Here is a 20,365-nt window from a genome sequence, read left to right on the forward strand (position 1 = left end):
ATCCTTCTTTTATTCTTTAAAATAAAATAAATTAAAAAGAAAAAAAAAAGTTATGGGGAGGGGATTTGGTGGGTTGGTTTGTTGTACCGTGCGGTGTGGGACAGTGCGTGAGACAAATTTCTTTACTTCTGTAAAGCATGATTAGAAAGCGCCTCATGAGATTAAAAGTTAAGAAGAGAGTCTGCACAAGAGTTGGCAGTACATGTGCAATACTTACATTTTTCTGCACTGCCACTCAGCTTTTGCTCATTCTTTTTTTGTGGGGGGGTACTTATTTTGTATCACTGTTTGAACTCCCAAATAAATGATACACTGTAGTAAAGAGCACTGGCTTTAAAATCAGACAACTTGAGTTTAAATCTCAGCTCTACTTCTTGCCAAGTGATCTTAGGCAAGTTTCTCAACCTGTATCCACCAGTTTCCTCATCTGGAAAGTGAGGATGGTAGGTAGCACTTGCCTTATGTGGTGTCATGAGAATGAGAAAATGCATGTGAAAACGCATAGAAAGATGGACAGACAAACACCGACTCACTATTGCTCATCCCATGCTGGTCTTGAACATATGAGCTCCAGTAATGCTCCATCCTCAGCGCCCCAAGCAGCTGGGACGACAGGCACACACCCACATAGCACCACTCCAAGACACGACGATTTTTAACGCTAGGTTAATACGCAAGTGTTAGGTGTTGATGATATTGAGCAAAACTACAGTATTCTGTGGTTATAAACACCCCAAGCAAAAAGTTGGACAATGCCCTCATGTGAGGACACAGTCTGTTTCAGGAAAGGAAAAAGTGTCCATAGGAATTACACACGGAGATGAAATGAGGAGCAGTAAGAGGTGAGATTGGAGGCTGGCAGAGGCTAGCTCTGTGATTCTTGCATCTTACCATGCAGTAGAGTCACTTGGAGGCTTGTTAATATGGGTTAGCAGGCCCTGCTCTCAGCATGTCTGATTATGTAGGTTGGGTGAGGGGATGAATATTTGCATGTTGAAGAAGGGTTCAGGTGCTCTGACATTGTATTGATAGTTAAGCTGATGTTGGTGAGCCACAAAAAGGAATTTAGGGTATTTTATCAACACATCAGAAGGCCAGTGAAGGATTAGAGATGTGACATGATCTGACTTACATGTTAGGAAATTACCACTACTACAGAAGAGAACGGATTTCAGCGTACAGGAGGCAAAACTGCTGAGAACAGCCAGGAAGCTATTGGAACAGTCTAGGCAAGAGATGGTGGCTTAAAGCGCCAGTGAAACGTTTCAGTCTTAGGATATGTTTTTGAGGTAAAAGCCCATGGGATTTTCAGTGGATTGGAAATAAGAAATCCGGGACCAAGAGAATCAGTGTATGCTTAGGAGGTTTGCATGAGTTAACTGGGTGGTTAGCAATGCCATTTGCAGAGCTAGAGAATAACGGGGAGGTTTGTGTGAGAATGAGAATTGGACATAGGAGAGATCAAGAGTTTCGGTTATGTGAAACTTGAGATGGTTATATGAAATTGGAGATACCTGTGAACATCCAAATTGAGACAGCTACAAGATTTTTGGACATACAAGTTAGAGCTAAAGAAATAGTAAGTGCTGGAAATGTGAACTTGAAAGCCATCTGCATATAGATGATGTTGAAAGTCTTGGGGCATGATTAAATCACCTGGGGGTGGGGCTTGGGGAATAGACTACGAATGGGCACAGAAGGGATCCTCCGGTGCTTCAGGTGCTTCAGCGTTGAGAAATCACGCAGAGGAGATAAAAGTGTAGACTGAGGAGTGGCAGTGAAGAAGGAAGAAAACATTGTGTTGCCACACACACAAACAAAACGGAAAAAGTCCAAAGCAGTGCGTTTGCACAGTTGTGAAATGGGGTTTAATGTGACCAAGATGGCAAAGATAATTTTGTTTGATTTGGATCCACATAGGTCATTAGTAACCTTGACAAGAGAAATGTCAAAGTGAGTCATATGGTGTCACGGTTCTCTCTTGTTATCCTTTGTGGCATATCTTTTGAAACCACTTTGACATATTCACTCTGATTTGAAATTAGACTTAGCAGGCAAAGAGAGTTTTGCTGTGAACTGGATTCCCTCAAAAGCACAGTGTTATACCCAACTTGGAACAAATTTTATTTAACTGAGTCTCTAGTTTGATTACATTCAGATAAGCTGGCAAAATTTAAGAAATCAGTTTCCATTTCATAATTGAGATGCAAATTTAGGGGCTTAGAAAACATTTCCTGTTACCTTGGAATACTACCTTGGAATACTGCCTTATGAACACTAACTACAGTGTATTTTAAATTTGATATTCCTCTGGGGTGGGTTTTAAATTTCTTTTTGGTTCTTAGATTGTAAACCCTAAAAGGGTATTCTTTTAACATATAATTTATTTTTTGTATATTTGTCTTTAATAGTGAAACTATATTTTTTGTAGTACTTTGCATGTATAAAAATACTATAAATAAATCAAACATGAAATCTCTTTGGGCTTAAGCACCTTATAAAGGACATAACTATGCCTCATAAAATTTTAAGATTTTTGTCTTTCAAGCCAAGAAAAAAATGTGATTAAAATTCCACTGTTTTTGCTGAACTTTTTTTCCCATCTGTTGTAAGGATGTGAATATTGACAGTAAAGTAGTTTTGAACATAATAGACACAAGAGTTTGAAATTGTATGTAAGTTAAAATGATAAAAAAAGTCAGTAATAAAAGTAGATGTCTATTAACGGATGAATTAAAATGAGGTTTTGCTATTTTTAAATATATTGTATATGTGAGGTGATATCTTAACTTATTGTGAAAATCAAGCATAATATAATTTTAATATAAATAAAGCATTAATTTGCTTAAGCAACACTTGCTACATATGTTTAGCTTCGACTTGGTGAAAATTACTGTGTCAAATGCCTTTTTCGTGTAACTTCCTCTCCAAATATTAGCAGTCTCTACATGACAGATACTGATAGTCACACTTGACCACTGCTGAGGAAAAGCTTGCCCAATAATACCTTGGTGGTTGAGCCGGGCATGGTGTGCATGCCTGTAATCGCAGCACTTGGGACGCTCAGGCAGGAGGATCGATGTGCGTTTGAGACTAGCCTGAGCTACAAAGTGAGCTCAAAGCAAGCCTGAACTGCGTAGAGAGACCCTGTCTCAAAAAGAAAAAAAAAAAAAAAAAACACCTTGGTAGGGGAAGTGATATAACTATTCCTGCTTAAAAGAAGTGAGGGGCCTTTGGTAGTAATGCTAATTTTAAAATATTAATCATAACTAATATTTATAGCTCCTATTGGTAATATAATCATTATTGACTAATGATGGTGCCTCCCACATTACCCAAATTTTCTACATTTAAATTTAAATATGAGGTAGATTCCTTACATTTATATTTAGATAATCCATCTAGATTTGATTATCTTCAGTATAGTCTTAGGTTTGGGTGACGTTTAATTTTTTTTACAGCTTCAGAGCATCTAACCAAAAAAGTTAGGAACACTAGAAGATGTGAATAGGTTAAAAAACAAAGTATTTTTTACAATCAGAAAGTGGTACTTTTAAATTTTTATTTTGAAGAAAAAGAAACAAAACCCCAAAAAGCAAAATTCCAAAACAATATGATAGGAGGGTAACAATGGTTAATATATTCCATATTGTTATTTTTAAATTATTCAGAATACAAAATATCAGCATTTAATTGTTAAAAAAATATTAGCACATACCTATCTTTTCAGTGAACTGAGAGAAATTAGTAACTTTTAATATCTTTCGTGTATGTGTGTGTGTACACACACACACACACATATATATACCTTTTGCTTTTCCTTCTTTGAAAAACAAAGTAGTTTTTAAAAAAATTGCTGATGAATATGAGGTCACATTAGCTAAATCTTAAAGCTTTTTTGGATTCAGGTCAAATCCAGACCTCCACTTGCTATTGTTTTCACTAGATTGGATTGTGTTGTAAATAAACTAGGTAAGCACATTCCTAAGTTTGATGTGACTGGATCGCAATTGGGCACCAACATGTAAGTGACCCTTTAGACTTTGCCTGTCTATGCTGTAGTTTTCTTTAAGAACTGAATCACTTTTCTCGCTTCTGTAAATCTTACCTTGATCCCTGCATTCTCATTCCCACTCAGATAGATTTGGCTGGCTCTCTGTCCTTCAGAATTGTCAAGGTTACTCATCTATTTTATGATACTTCATTTTTGCTTTGTATCTTTTGCATCTTCCCCATTGGAATGTTCATTATGAAAGGATCTTGGTCTCACTCACAGGTACTTTGGGGTTTTCAGTACCAAGGGCATGAAAGTGTTTTATTAATTAAAATAATAACAGGACTGTAAGGTGTTCTCAATAGAAGTTCTGTGTAAATAACGAAGCAACCAGTGCTTCGTTCTGCTTTTCTTTGTTTAATAAGCTTATTGCTAATAATTAGAGATGGAGTCTTGGTTACTTTTCTCTCGTTGTGGAAACAAAATACCTGACAAATTAAGAATGGGAGGTTTATTTAGCTCGCAGTTCATGGAGGTTTCAGTCTAATGAGCTGGCTCCAAGGGCAGGGTGGCACGGCTGAGGGGCTGCAGTTTAAGGTGGTAGAAGACATAAAAGCAAGAAGAGTATAAAGGGGGCAGGAGAACAAGCCTCTTTTCCTCCCTAGTGTACACTCCCTAGTATACGCAGGCTACCCACCCTGGGGCAGGTGTGTAGCACTCAAGCCATCCCTGTGCCCTCCTCTTGCACAGGATGAGGATGTTTACAAAGTGAGGACCCTGGACCCCTGCTGAGTCACTTAGACTTCTAAACTTTTCATGTTGACACAATGTATCAACCATTATAGGTGGTTTTCAGTACAGACCCAAAGTATTTTAGGGCTTAAGACAATAACACACACACAGAGCATCACACTTGTGAGTTTATTGTGATGTTCGTCAAACAGGGGAGACATCTGCAAGAATTTCACTGTGATCTGGATCTTGAAAAATAACAGACAGTATACATAATGATGGGAAGGATGAGGAGACGGGGAAGAAAAACACAAGGAAATATTTGAGGTGGATACTGTTGACCTGATAGATTTTTATGGACTGGAGAAGCATAGGTGAGAAAGAAGACTTTTAGCCTCAGGTAACTGAAAAAAAACTGATTTGCTGAGATGAGAAGACTTGGAGAATCTTTTCAGATTCCTTTCTGTTACTGTTACACAGTGAATTTTTCTTTCCTCATATTTCTGGATTGGTTTTTGCTTATGTGTGTGTATGCTATGGACTTCTTAGCGTATTAACTTGGTACCAAGGGACTTCACTGAATTCTCAGTTATAAAAGATTTTCTGTTGATCACTGATTTCTCGTCTTCTGTGACTTCTCTGTAGAATTTTACTAAACTGCTCAACTCTAAAAGTAGCATTTTCTTAGATGACTTCATTTTCTTTCCTCTACCTGAACTATCAATTATTTCTAGTCTTTTCCTGTGTATTTTAGTTGACTCCTCCAAACCCAGTTCATACTTAACATATGTAAATTATTTGTGGAATTCCTGAAAGAGTTAGGTTCTCATCTATATCATTTTTATTTCTGTCTTAGATCAGTCATCAAACTTTATTGTAATTTTGTACATGTCTGTCATTCCATTGCCTACAAACATTGTAGGTGTTAAGAACTGAGTCGCTCACCTTTATGTCTCCAGTGTGTAAGCATAGTCTGCTGCAGTAATTGTTACAGGATAAATATTTATTATACATGAGTGAGTAATTTCTGAAGATGAAAAACTAAAATTTGAAATTGGGTAACACTTTTCTTCATATAGATTTTTATAAACTTCTTATGTTATCATTATAACAGCATTAAAATTTTTTTTTTTGCAATTGTAGAAGACTTTTCTACAACCCAGTATATCTAATTATATTACTAAAATTAAAGTCTTACCTTAATATGTTAATTTAAAATGTACTGCATCTGTCTCTTCAAGATGAGTAGTGCCCAGGAGTGCTTAGATTTGTGAGATCATAAACTTTGAAAATACTGAATATGTGGATGTTACACATTTTATCTTGTTTGGTTATTTTTTTCCCTAAGAAATAGAGAGAAATTAAAATCTATATTTCTAAGAGGAAAGGAAAGGATTCATTTTTCCTGAAGCAGTTAGCCTTTCATTAAAGTAACATTTTCCAAAGTTTTAATTTTTAGTGTTTAAATACAAACAAACATGTCATTACCCATACTTATTTTTTTCATATTTCATTTCTTTCACCTTTGCATCATTGAATTGGCCTTGTAAGTTTTTTTTTTTTCCAGGGTATTTGCTGTTACTGTTATAAATTAGTTAATGGGTTTGCTTAGTAAGTGACACTGAAAAATATTTCTTAGTGTAATTATTTGTAAGATTTTTCATTGAAACAGCTGTATAATTTATCAAATAGCCAACCACAGTTCATTGTTCATTGTTCACTGTTAGGTACACTGGTAAGTAGAGCTATCTATAGGTACTTTTTTTCGTTTATGGAGTTAGAAATATAGTAGAGAGTTTAAATTGGTACCCTCTGGGTGTGGTTGCACACACCTATCATCCAAACTTGTGGACTGCAGAAGTGAGAGGGTTGCAAGTTTGATCCCAGCCTGGGTGACTTAACGGGACCTGTCTCAAAATGAGGGGAAAAAACACTCTGGGAGTGTAGCGGAGGAGTACTGTGCACCTAGGTTCTACCGACAGTACCACAAAAAATAAAAGAAACTGGTACCCAAGGAGAAAATAAAAAATGGTACACATATTATTCAGCTTCTTGTTGCTGGGACGAAGTGTCTGACATACAAACTTTCAAGGAGGAGCCATTTTATTTTGGCTCATGGTTTCAGAGGTTTCAGTTCACGGTAAGCTGACTTCAAGGGAGAAACATGACAGTGAAAGGACACGGCACAGGGAAGCTATTCACCTCGTGGCAGCATGGAAACAGAGGGGAGGAGGTAGAAGAGCATGGGTGGGAAAATAACATAATCTTTAAAACCACACCTTCAGTGACCTGCTTCATTCACGTCGGCCCCATCTCCTGAAGAACCTGTTAAAACTATGAATGAACTAATCCATGATGAAGCCAGTGCCCTAATGATCCAGTTACGTTCTAAAAGTCCCACCTCTAGACAGGTGAACACTTTGGGGGAATTTTTGATCAGAACTGTAACAGAAGATTTATAGAATCAGTTGTATGTGCTAGACTTTAAGGGCAGGTATGACTTCTATGGATAGAGGTGGAAGGTGGAACATACTAGATTGGAAACAAATAGAAGAAAAGAACCAAAAGCAGTAGGTGTGATGAGGTAAGAAAGTAAAATACTGATCTCCATCCAGAGACTTTACGGATTTTTATAATTTTTCTTAAAGACAATAAATTATATTCTTCATTTAATATATAGTAGCAAACACATTTGTTAAACTGAATGGAGACAAACCTGAAATCTCCTTATCCTTTTTTTTTATTACCAAGTAATATAGACGTAGTGCTCAAAACACAAAACAAAATGAGGATTGGAAAAGGGAAAAACAAAGTTAATATCGTGCTTTTTGGGAATGTAGAAATCATATATGTATTTGGGAGTTTCATAAAATTACTTTAAAATGTATTTCATTTTCTGCATTTTATTTTTATTTTAGGAGAAAAACAAAAGCCAAGGCACCACTTCCTCCAGCTGACACAAAATACGTGGATGTCTCTGCAGTTGATGATTCTGTAGGATCTCCTGCTTTCATCATGGAACACAAAGAAAACGTAATTGATAAGGACATTGACCTTACAGTGGTTTTACCTGGGGATATCGTCAAGTCCACTACTGTTCGCGGCAGGTATGTTGGAGAAAGTAAAATACTAGCACCTTCCTTTCTTTTATCATTCAAACCCTCTGTACTAGATCTCTAAATATTTTTTAATGTGGCAAAATACTTCATTCACCATTCAGTTATATGTTTTTAAAAGTTAAAATGCTAAAAGGGCATTAAAGTTTTTTTATCAATGTTTTAACATCAAGGCTAAATGAATTAATTCCACAAACCCAAATGACTCTTAAAATTTGAAGTTATTTCTTATTTATTAAGTTATTAAATGAATTAATTCCACAAACCCCAATGACGCTTAAAATTTGAAGTTATTTCTTATTTACTAAGTTACTCAAAATAAGCCTTTCCTGGAGGACTTCTAATTACTGATTTGATTTTGTAAGTCAGTGATCTGAAAAAAAATACTTCTCTTTCTATATTAGTCCTTTTCCATCACTGGAACAAAATACCAGCACTCAAACCTTAAAACGTATTTTAAAGGAGGAGAGGTTTATTTTTGCTCATCGTTTCAGAGGGTTCAGTCCGTGACTAACTGTCTCCAAAGCAGAAACAACATGGTAGATGAAAATTCCTCAACCTGCAGCAGCCAGGAAGCAAAGAGAGAGGCAGAGAGAGACAGAAAGCAAGCCTGGGATGAGAATATACCCTTCCGGGTCACACCTATCAGTGATGCACCTCCTTTAACCAGACCCTACTTCCTAATGGCAAATATAGCTGTGAAATCCTTGATGGATTAGTCCACTGATGAGTGTTGTGCCCACATGATCCAGTCACCTGCCTAAAGCCCCACTTCTGCACACGTGAGATTTTGGTGTACATTTTAGGTATAAACCATAATAATAACATCCCTGCCCAAATTGTTCTTTCCGCTTTAATCTGATTCTTTGATTTATAGAAGTTACCACATCTGAAATGTGATATTCTCTTACTTACCAAAGCAGGTAAATCTGCCTGAGATATTTTTTTACTTCATCAATTCAACTTGATTATTTTAAAAGTGAAGATGAGGTCAATAGAAGTGTAAAATCAAACTTTAAGCTAGCAAGGAGTGAAAATGTAATTTGGGAGACTGGTAGTTTTAGATACCTGCATAAAAATTGGAAAAACAGAACAAAGCCAAATTAATTTTCCATTTCATTCTGAAGTGGAAAGTTACATGATCTCTGTACTCATTCTTGTTCCACCTTTTCCCATCAGCTGCTCACTGATCTAAGGGTGTGTTTGACAAACGGAAGCTGTGTGGAGCTTAGTATAGATGTGTATGGACATATGGAAGACAAAAGAATAAGCAATAACTTGGGTATTACATTTCTATAATCTTTTTTTTAGAAAACTCAACCTTAAATTTAAGATTTTCAAAATGATATAACTTTACAAATTATGAATATAGGTGACAATAAAGGAGTTCAGTTTTAGCAAATACCGCATGGTGTTATGTATTAATGCTCATTAAATTTACATGGACTGCATTTTGCCATTTGTTTAGATGGAAAGTAGTTTTAGAGATTATGCATTAAACTTTATTTATGGAGTTGAAACTTGTGAGCTCCCTCCCTGCACCACACTTTGCCTTAGATCTCTATGTGACAAAAGCATCTTGGAAGTTAGAGATTATGACTGTCATCTCAATCTTGACAAAAGGCCATTACTCTGGTTTTAAATAATAATGAGAATGTATATGATTGAGAGTCATAATGACTATTCTTCTTTTCCCTGAATTATCAAGTTAGTTAATTTAAAAAAAAGCATTTTCCTAGTTTTCCCTGATGCTTACAGGTTATACTGGCTTTATCACCAATACATCTCTATATTTCTTCTTGGAAGAAATCTGCCTATGTTGCTATCTTTTCTGTTTGCTATCAGTCAAGCTCTGGATTTTTTCCCTCTAAATTTCAATGACTTTAGTTTCAGAATTCTTGTTTTCCTTTCTGACTTACCTATCACGATTTTCTTAGATTTTGTGCATGCTGCCCTAAATCCTGGGAAGCTCTATCCACCGTTAGGTTGCCCTGTCCTCTGGAGAATGAATCATGGTTCTCACCACTTTTCCGCCATCCCATTACTGAGATTTTTGGGTGTCTTCTTTAATACAGGCTTTCTAATAGCTTCTTTCTCTTTCATGATTTAATGTTTTTCACCCCCCCCCAAGCCTAAGTTATGACTTTTCTTTGTTGCATTTTTTCATGTCTAAGTTGTCATCATATCTAACTTTTGTTCATATCTAATTATAGGTTTATATTAGTCCTTCCTACTACATTTCTACTTGGCCAGGATGCTAGACTTTTCTCACTCTCCTGACCATGCAGCATGTTTGCCTTCCAAGCCCCTACACCTGAGTAAATTTCCATCAATCACGTTTTTCCCCTTGGCCACTACCTATTATTGAATGACTGTATTCTTATCTATGAAAATTTTGCTAAGATTAAATTAAGTACTATCAGTGCTTGGCACTTATTACAGCTTTTTTGTGTGTGGTGGTACAGATAGAACCCAGAGTTTGTTTTCTGTTGGGGGCTGCTTTCCTTCTCTGGGGAGTCTTTCCGTTTACTCTGCGCCCACAGACTAATCTGACTAAAGCACTTCTCATTTTGTGGAACTGCCTTTGATAAAAGACTGCAAGGGACAGGAATTCAATACCAAGCTAAGGAAGTTCAGAGTACTGATTATGGAGATTGGGACGTGTGATTTTACTTCTCTGAAATTAAGTAGGCTTTTCCTTTGCTGCTCTCCTTTGTATGTCTTAAGCTTCACGTGATTCTTTGTTCTACAGATATGCTACGTTTTTCACTTGCATACCTTTTTGAACTTTTTTTTTTAAACCTAGCAGAACTTATCACCTCTATTTTCTCCAGTTAATTCATATAGCTCAAGTGACACTTTTTATAGAAAGGCTCCCTAAGTTCCCAGAATCAACTATTCTTTTGGCTGCCTTGCAACTGTTTCCTTTCTGATTCCTCATATTATTTTTATTGAATGTTCTCCTATGCTGTCATTCGTATGTATGTGTTCTCTTCTTGAGTAAACCATAAGAGTCACAGTGGATGCCGTTGTTTCTCTTTATAATGCCTAAAACATTTTCTAGCAGTGCAGCAGGCATTTAATTTATTGAAATAAATATTATCTCCCTATAAACTCTTATATGTAGTTAGTGGTATCAACTTAAATGGTGTTTAGAATTTGGAATGAACCTCATTCCTTTTCCAGAATCTTTTAAGAAAAAATATTTTCTTTACACAGACAGCAAGATAGGAATGCCCAGAATAGTAAGGCTCTCAATTTTTATTGTTTTCAGATTATTTATGGTTGAAGAGTTTTTCAGAGGGTACAGCGTATTTGTTATTAGCGTTTTCACTGTAGAGTTTAAGAACTTTGTCCTTGATAGTTCAGTCGTCTAAGAATGACTTGCAGATACTCTATTTTTTTATATTGTGTTTATGATTTAAAGTCTTTGCATGATTCTGAATATATTAAGAGTAGGAATCTGGAATATGGTTAGTAAGTGATTTGAGATATCTTAGAGTACAACTTGAGGTACATTAAGAGCATGTTTTGGAATATCATAAGAGTATGATTTGGGAAATATTAGTAGGGCAATTAGAGGTACCTTGACAGTTACAGCTATTGCTGGCCTATCGTTTTGAAAAGTATTTAACAATAAGAAAGTGTTCAAATAGAAAAATGCTCTGTGTTTCTGAGAAATGTTAGTTAACTGATGTGAAGACTCAGTGATGAAGATTAGTGTCTTAGGACTTTATCATCATCCAAAATAGGGAAAATTTCTCCAGATAATACTAGAACAGGAGGAGGACTAGGAAAGATAATTTTAAATAATTGGTTCACCTGCATAAGGATTTCTGAATCATATTCTAAAAGTTCTCTAATACAGTATTCTGAGGCCCATCTTTTCTGAATTTGTCTGTTTCTCATATTTATTTTGATAGTATTTATTATGCATTTGCTGTGAAGAATAACATCAGCATTAGACTGAGATATGCACTTAAAAGATGTACATGTTTCACTTAACTTTTCAGAAATGTCTTTCCCCCACCATGTATCATGAGGAAAGATTTTTAGAAAGTTCCCCTATGTTGTCTTCTTGTACCTGTAATGCAGAAATATGCTCAGAAAGTTCCATTTGTGGAAACGCGAGCACACGCCAGCATTATCTTCAGAAAAATGCCCTTGTTTGCACATAGATTTTCACCAAAGAGCTTATGGGCAACACAGTAAGGTTGGAGATGGTAGAAGTCTATGCTCAGGAGAAACTAAAAATTTGTTTTTCAGAACTAATTTTGGTAGCCTTTTATTGGCTCAAAAATTTTTGATATCAAAGCTCAGTGATCCCACGTTGTAAATGATTAAAAGTCACTCTGTCTCTGCCATTGTACCTTTGAGATCCTTTTCTTACAATGATTTTGTTTGCTGTACTAAAGTGAAAACTCTGGAGCATTTCTGTGTATTCTGTTATCATAGATGATTGAAGGAAAGAAGAGTTAAAATATTTTATATATACATATGAAGCACATAGTGTACCATACTAGTATAGGTGATGTGCATTTGTGCATGTGTGTGTGTACTGGAAATTTACCACTTTCACCAAAGCAGTTCTTCCCCTTATTAAAAATGACCAAGAAAGGATATTTCTGTTATAGACAAGCTGCCTAAAGACTATCCTCAGAAAATTCTGCTAGTACTTGGCAAAAGTTATTTTTTAATGAAAAATAAAATAATTTTTAATGAAAATTAGTTGACAGCCTAAACTGTTACAGACACTACACAGAGTAAGAGAGTATGTAGGTATGATGAATATAATCGCTATGCACTGCAAACATGTACTAATAAAAACATCTTAAAAACAATCCTTATAGTCATACTTTGCTCTTCATGTGATCAATCAGTGAATAAATGTTAGTTCTTTTTTCCTGCTTGGGCTATACTTTTAAAGCAAATTATTCAATAAACTTGATAAAAGGTTGACATTAATAGAGAGGAAGGAAAAAAGTACCATTTATAGTAGTGCAGGTTATTTCTGTCCACCATAAATGGGAATTCGTTTTGATTTGAGCAAACCTGAGGATATCATGAATGAAAACACAAAAATAGAACTTGAAGCTTGAAGCTCCGACTAGAAGTTATACTTTGCTTGATAACTTGCCATGTGATGCCAAACAAGTTGCCTCACCCCTCTGAGCTTGTGCTGTAAAATCATTCAGAGAAATGCTGATTTGTGGCCAGATTTGTCTGTCTAGAACCACCTGAAGTTTACTAGCACAGGTTGGGTCAGCTAAGGAGCCCAGGAGCATTTTATGTGGAGCACAGTGCCACCTATTGGAAAGAAATGGACATAAAAATGACAAGAGTGCTGGAGTGTTTTGTGTTGTCCTAAAACAAAATAAAGGAATACTACAGTATGGATCTCAGAATTGCAAAAGTTCATATCATATTTTGTTGAAAAGTGAAATTGTAACAAATACATGGTAAATATATACTTACACTTACTGTGTACTAATACATAGTAAAAGGCTAATTTTTAGAAAAACTGCTAGAAATCTAAGCATGACATAAATTCTGTTTAATCCATGTTTATATTTTGGTTTAGATCCTTATGAATCTGTAGCTGCTTCATCCTGCATATGATAATGGTATATCAGATTTCTGGACAAAGAACAGAATTTTAAATAGAAAACTGACTAGCTATCAAACAGTAAAATTTGTGTATTCACCTTATGCTTATGCAAATATATAAACAGATACCTAAACATGAGATTATAATGCTGGAGGGAAAATAAAAATAAAAACAAAAAAGAAATCAACTTTTATGTAGTTTGTCTTCTAGAGCAATGTATCCAGTAGAACTCTCTGCAGTCATGGAAATGTTCTCAATCTGTGCTGGCCAATACAGTGGGCACTGAGCTGGTGGACTAAGAAATGGAATTGTAAATTTCATTTACTTTTAATTTAAATTCAGTTTAAATAGATGCCACATGATGAGTGTCTCCTGTACTAGACAAGAGTAGTTGTAGGCACCTTGGTTCTCAAAGTGTGATCCGTGGACCAGCACCATCAGTCTGGACACTTGGAAGATGTGCAGATTCTCAAACCCCAGTGAGGACCACAAAATCAGAAACTTTGAGGGTGAGGCTCAGCAGCCTCTGCTTTGACAGGCACTCTAGCCCATTTGCAGAACACTGATGGAGAGAGAAAAAAATAAACAAGTAACTTATATAGAATACCCAACAGTGATAGAAGAGGGAGGGGATGTCCTACTGAAAAGTGGCATTAGAACAGAGACCCAAGGGCGTAGGATATCTAGGGGGAGAACACATACCAGCTCTGCCTGGAATGCTAAGGTTCTGAGGCAGAAGTGTGCTCATGTATTTTAAGAAGATAAAGCAGCCAGCTAAGATGAAAAGAGTAGGCACAAAAGAAGACTGATAATCTTGTAGTACTTAACAGACTTTCAGGTGGAGACCTGAGATTTTTAAGGGGGACAGAGAAAGCCAACAAAAGTTCTTGAGGAGTCTTGTGATCTACTTTAGGTTTTCAAAGGATTATATTCTGACTGCTCTATTGAGAGTAGCCTCAGGAGCAGTTACAAGGATGCTGCAAAAGCGTAGCTGGGAGATGGGGGTGGGTTAGGCAGGCCGTTCCAGTGAGCTTACAGGATTAACCCCACTGCAGAACAAGACCAGGGTAGGGGGATGGGCAGACAGCGGAAGGGGGTCGGGCTGGAGGGACATTCCACAGTGGCAGGGTTGGTGAAAGGCCCCAGTGTGAGGCCTAAACTGCAAGACTTTGTTATGTCATGTGCTTATTACCCTCACCGTGGGGACTTGCAGACCATCACGGAGGCTGGGGTAGGAGTTAAATCAAGAAAGGAGATGTGAAAGAACAGAGGCTGAAAAATCAGAACCTAGAAATGCTAAGATGTAAAATTGAGAGTTAGAGGTGGCCCCAGGTATATAGAGCTAGGAATTCATAAGAAGATCACAAAGAGTATTGAATCTTCTACGGGAAGAGAGGTGTGGTCAGGCCAATCTCATCTAGCTCTTCAGGGACACAGCGGCCTCAAGACAGTTATCTGGGATCCATTTGTATATAAATGTGAATGCCTCTCGTGCAGGACCACAATTTAGCAGTTTGCTTTTATTTTCACTGCTGGGGAAGAACTCGGGTGCTTGCACATACTAGGAAAGTGATCTGCCACTGAGCTGCAGCCCTGACCTCTCTTTGGGGTCTCCATTCCCAGGACCAAAGGAACATGCTGATGTCAGTGTTGAGCAAGGAATTTAGAGAAACTGAGTTTTTTCTCTTAGGTAATTCAGCTTGGACATTAGTGTTCAAGACACAGCAAGCTATGTACATCTGAGATCTCTGCAAAAATATCTGATGAATGAGAAACCATAGTTGCTGAAAGCAAATTCATGTGCTTTAGAGAAAGTACGTATTGGAAAACTGTGGGTTATGTTAACACATACAAGTGACAGTCTCTAAAGCAATGCCATCAGCATGCATAGGTGAGACATCAGCACTTAGTAGGGCTAAGACCTTTCCCAAGCATAGCCTCACACCTGTATGCTTAGAGTATTTAATTGAGCCCTTAGCATTTGGTCCTAAAGCCCAGAAAAGTTGACGCTGATCAGAGGATTTTGAGGATGAGAATTACAGACTACCTAGTGCTACCATCAAGGACCCATAACCTTGGAAAAGTGGGTTATTAACTTTGAAGCTGGTCCTATATCCTGTGGTTGCCGCTGGGACTAACTAGGCACAAATTGCACCCACAGAAAATGAAATCATCTGTGATACAGTTGTTCCAATTATCCACCCGGATGCTGACTGCCTGTGCCAATGATAAGAATTTGGGATTGAGGATAATTACTCTGAACTGAGGTGCCTGACAGCACCTGGCTGACAGGGTGGACCACAGGCTTACCACAGGAAAGACACCTGTCTTCCCGTGATCTAAGGCAGGAATGCACCCTGCAGACCACCTGAAACCTGAGACAAATCATTGAAAGTGGGTAAAGGAGTTTGTAAACTTGATCAGTACTTCCTCATTCAAGTGCGTGCCAGTTTTTCCTCCCTCCTTATTGTCACATTACTTTGATTTTTGGTTTACTTAATTAGCAGAGTCAGCTTTGCATTATTATTATTTGAGGTCTTTTTTTTTTTTTTTCCTTGTAGGAAAATGATTTCTTGGGAAGCCATTTTTTTTTTTTAGCTCTTTAAACCTATTCTATGGAAGATCCTCGCATTTCCTTTTAGAAATAACTAAGAACCCTGCGATATCTGTTAGGGCGTTAGAGCTCACAACCACCACAACCTCTGGGTTTCTGAGGGAAGCAACTGAGGTTGGAGAGGTTAGAGGACCAGACTGTGCATAGCACATGGAGAACTCAGGGAGTAGTCAGGGTTAGGGTTTTCTCACTTTCCAATACGTTTTAGCATCATAGTAACTGAAGTACTCCAATCAGGATGGAACCAATGATTTGAAACCGGCTATTGACTGCAGCTGAACTTTATAGATGGTTGATTTTGCTAAGTTATCCCTAAATTGTTGGTGGCCCTTACTGCATTCGTCACACACATGCTAGTGGTAACCCTGCCCTCTTGTTTTATCTAGTGGATAAGTGGACAAGTCTTCTCCTTCTATGTTTTCAAAATCTACCTGGGAATCTGGGTGTGGTGGTGCAGACCTATAATCCCAGCACTCTTGAGAGGCTGAGGCTGGAGGATTGAAAGTTTGAGCCTAGCCTGGGCAACTTAGTGATTTAGCAAGACCCTATCTCAAAATAAAAATTTCAAAAGGGCCAAAGATATAGCTCAGTGCAAAGGCCATAGGTTTAATTCCCAGTACTGCAAAACAGCAGCAACAACAAAATAAGCATGCAAGGTATGCACAAACTACCTCCGTAAATTCCCATATCCTACAAGTGTTTAAACAAGGTCACGTCAGTAAGTTCACTGTAGAATTTATCAACCAGTGAATCCAATACATAAAATCAATCTAGTCTCAAAGTTGAATGCTTATTGAATTATGCTAGAAGTTTGTGTCTGACTTACACTCGACATCCATCCCTTTTCCTGCAAATGACATCAGTTCATTCTTTATGGTGAATAAAATTCCCTTGTGTATATCTACCACATTTTCTTTATCCGTTCATCTGTTGATGGACATGTAGGCCCCCTCCAGAGCTTAGTTATTGTGAATTATGTTGCTGGTTATATACATGGGTACACATGTATTACTACAGTATGATGGTGATTTTGACTCCTTAGGGAGTGTATCCAGGTGAGGTATAGCTGTGTCAAGTGGAATTTCTATTTTCAGTATGGTTTGTCTTATATGAGAAACTCAAAATATAAATAAAGAGTAAAATAAAAGAAGAGGAGAAACTCTTTAGAAATTTGGACTCTTTAGAAATGGATAAGTGGCTCATGGTGGGAGGGAGGATCAGAAATGACCAACATATGATATGTAAGCATCCTGATTCCCCAAAAGGACTGTAAATATCATGTTATAAATGTATACCAATTTAAAAACAATTATACTATAAGAAACATTTTAAGGAAGGTGACATAAATAATTAAGATTGGAAGATAATAGATTGGGTTATTATTAAGCTGATAAAATTCTTAAATGGTGAAAACAGACACAGTATTATATTTATTTATTTATTTTTTTGTTTTTTTTTCTCCGGTACTGGGAGCCGAACTCACGACCTTGCGCTTGCCAGGCAGGCGCTTTTGCCGCTGAGCTAAATCCCCAGCCCCTGGACACAGTATTATAAAAGGAAAACTGTGAAAGTCACCACTGTGCACTGGACTCTACTGGTCATTTATCTTGAATGTTTTATTCAGAGGCAGATATAAATCATTGCTTTTACAAAAACTGTTTAAGAACATACCTACTCAATACATACACATATTCCTTATAAAAACAAAATACCATAAACATCTCACTGTGAGTAGCACAATTTGAATACAGAGAAAAGGTACAGTAAAATTTTAGTGTCATGAAGATTGGAAAGCCGTAGCTGAACAAAAGCAGGTTACAAGAAAGCATTGACAGTGTAATGCCATACTGGTGTTGAAAAACACCTACCTATACATACATCAGTATGTGAATACATTGATGTTTATGCAACTAGATTAAATCCCACAATATTAATAATAGTTGTAATTTGTCTGCTCAATAACGACATCATGTTTTAATTTTTTGGCTTATCTGCATTTTGCAACTTTCAAAAATGTTCAGCGATTGCATTTTGAATCATAAAAAATAAACTAAATTAAAAAGGGTCATCATTAGGAGGTGTAGATGCCTGGAGAGGAGATGGGGAACGCCGTCCTCACAGAACAGCATTCAGAAGACGCCTGTGAGGCCTCTGCCACCCCTTCCCACGCAGCAGAGCGGTCGCCGGGCAGAGGCTGGAGGCTTGTGGTGGTGGTGGGCCCAGTACCAGCGCCTCGGTATGGAACCTCTCAGTCCCACCAATTTAGAACTCAAGCAGTGTTCTTATCCTTAAATACTTTCTAACAGTTAACATTACAGCTTTTGTTCTAACTTACATTTCTGACAGATTTATAAACAGCTCTGTACTTAGAAAGTAAAAAGTGCTGGAGTTGTACCCTTTAATATTTTCCCGTTTATTACTTGACATATTTATGTGTAAAGAGAAAGAGAGATGCAATCTGAATAGACCAGCACTTACACATAGACAACAGCAAACAGCAAACAAATAGACAACAGCAAACAGCCTCAGCCTCTTCCAGTTTGTATATAACGTAAACAGATTTATGTTATATTTACCTAGACATCCAATTTTCTTTAACTCTTCCTACCATTTCCAAATCTAGAATCGATATATAGCATCAAGGTGCCCCCATAGAGTATATCAGCAAGAAATAAACTTTCATGTGACCACTAGGCTAGTCTTTCTGTGAATGAAATTAGAATGTTCTATCCAAAACCAAACTTCAGGCAACTGTCAGCACATTTATATATGGGCATAGTATGCTGCTCAGGGAAAACATAAAACTCCTGCATATTGCTTTGTAACAGAAGACAGGGAACATATTTTGAAGCATGAACTGTATTCTAGAGAGCTTTTTTAATGGTAGGATTTAGTCTTTTATTTACTTCTCTGGATATATATAGTAAGGGAGAGTAGAGGCCCATTAAGACGTACACCACTTTGTGCCGTGGAGCTAGAGTGGCCTAGGAACTGCAGTCAACCAAGAAGGTGAGGGTAGTGCAGGGGCTGATCACAAGGGAGAGCCTGAAAATCTGTACACAATTTTGTCTGACCTCAGGGTCACACAGCTCTAAACAGCTGACCCTTCCCCATCTGGGAAGGAGGCTCCTTCTGTGGAAAAATGAAAGCACAGAGGGCCCCAAAGAGGATCTTCTGCCTCGGAGAGGATAGAGAGGGGCCATGTTGAAGGGTGAGATTCCTAGCCTCATGTCCTTGCTGAGCTCCTGAGAGCCTGTGACTCAGTTTATAGCTTCAGTTAAGAAATTGGAGTCTCATTTTTATTGACATGTCTATGTCCTGGTGAGGCAAAATGGTGTTGTCTATTATCCCCAAACCGTGGACCTACAGTTGCGCCTATGAGAACAGGACTTTTCTCTGTGGTATTTCAGTGCCTTCTTCCTAGTGTGAACTGACAATTTAGGAGTGCCAGGCATGTAAGGAAACCACGTGATACAAAAGAGTTTTCAGTGTTTGTTCTTTAAAGGCTGACAAAGACCCAGAGATCACACTGACTTTTTGACAGAGTGAATGAAAACAGAAGTCTGTGTCAGTAATTGACATCTTTGGAAAGCAAAACAAAGAATTGAGAAACATCTAGAAAGGTCTGCAGTGAGAAAGGCAAATAAAAATAGTGAGGTTGTAATATGCATATGTACCAGTTACCCCAGATGAATGTAATTATACAGGACAAATATATACTACTAAATAAAATGAATCTCCAGTTGGGTCTGTAAGTTCTTATGAAAATAGGTCCTGTATTACCATTAGTATTTAATAATCACTATTTGCAATGATTTCATGGATTAATTTTTTTTCTCATGGCACTGGGATTTGAGGCCAAGGTCTTCATATCAAGCTACATCCCAAACCCCTTTATTTTTTACTTTAAGGCAGAATCTTGATAAGTCACCAAATTCCTGCCTCAGCCTCGGCCAGTGCTGAGATGGCAGGCATGCACCACTGTACTCTGCTTGTTTTACTTTCTTGTCGTCTAACACAAGGGCCTGTAAATGTTTTCTCTCAAGCTTCAGACAGTAGAAATACTAGGTTTTGTGGTCCTTACAGTCCACATCATGTCTTCTTCCATCTTCCATGGTAACTCAAAAGTAATCTGAGCTATTATATAAAGAAACAGACATGGCTGTGTTTCAATAAAACTTTATTTTAAACAATACACTGTGCCCACTTTGGCCTGCAGGTTGTACTTTGCTGACTGTTGGTGTAGTCTGTCTAGTAGTGTGTTAGATCTATGAGAACAGTTACTCCATAATACTTCGTTG

General features: G+C 37.3%; 1 protein-coding gene across 1 annotated transcript in view; it reads left to right on the forward strand.

Annotated features, from left to right (window-relative positions):
* Positions 1-7,644: 7,644 nt before the first annotated feature.
* The window catches only part of Cobll1 (cordon-bleu WH2 repeat protein-like 1), a gene marked incomplete at its 5' end in the record, with an annotated part of 59,334 nt that continues 46,613 nt past the window's right edge, over positions 7,645-20,365 (forward strand). Inside the window, 1 exon segment of the mRNA XM_013518787.1 lies at positions 7,645-7,833. Within this exon segment, the coding sequence (XP_013374241.1) occupies positions 7,645-7,833 (189 nt within the window).

Source organism: Chinchilla lanigera, unplaced genomic scaffold (assembly GCF_000276665.1).
Source record: "Chinchilla lanigera isolate Chin_1 unplaced genomic scaffold, ChiLan1.0 scaffold00048, whole genome shotgun sequence".
NCBI lineage: Eukaryota > Metazoa > Chordata > Mammalia > Rodentia > Chinchillidae > Chinchilla > Chinchilla lanigera.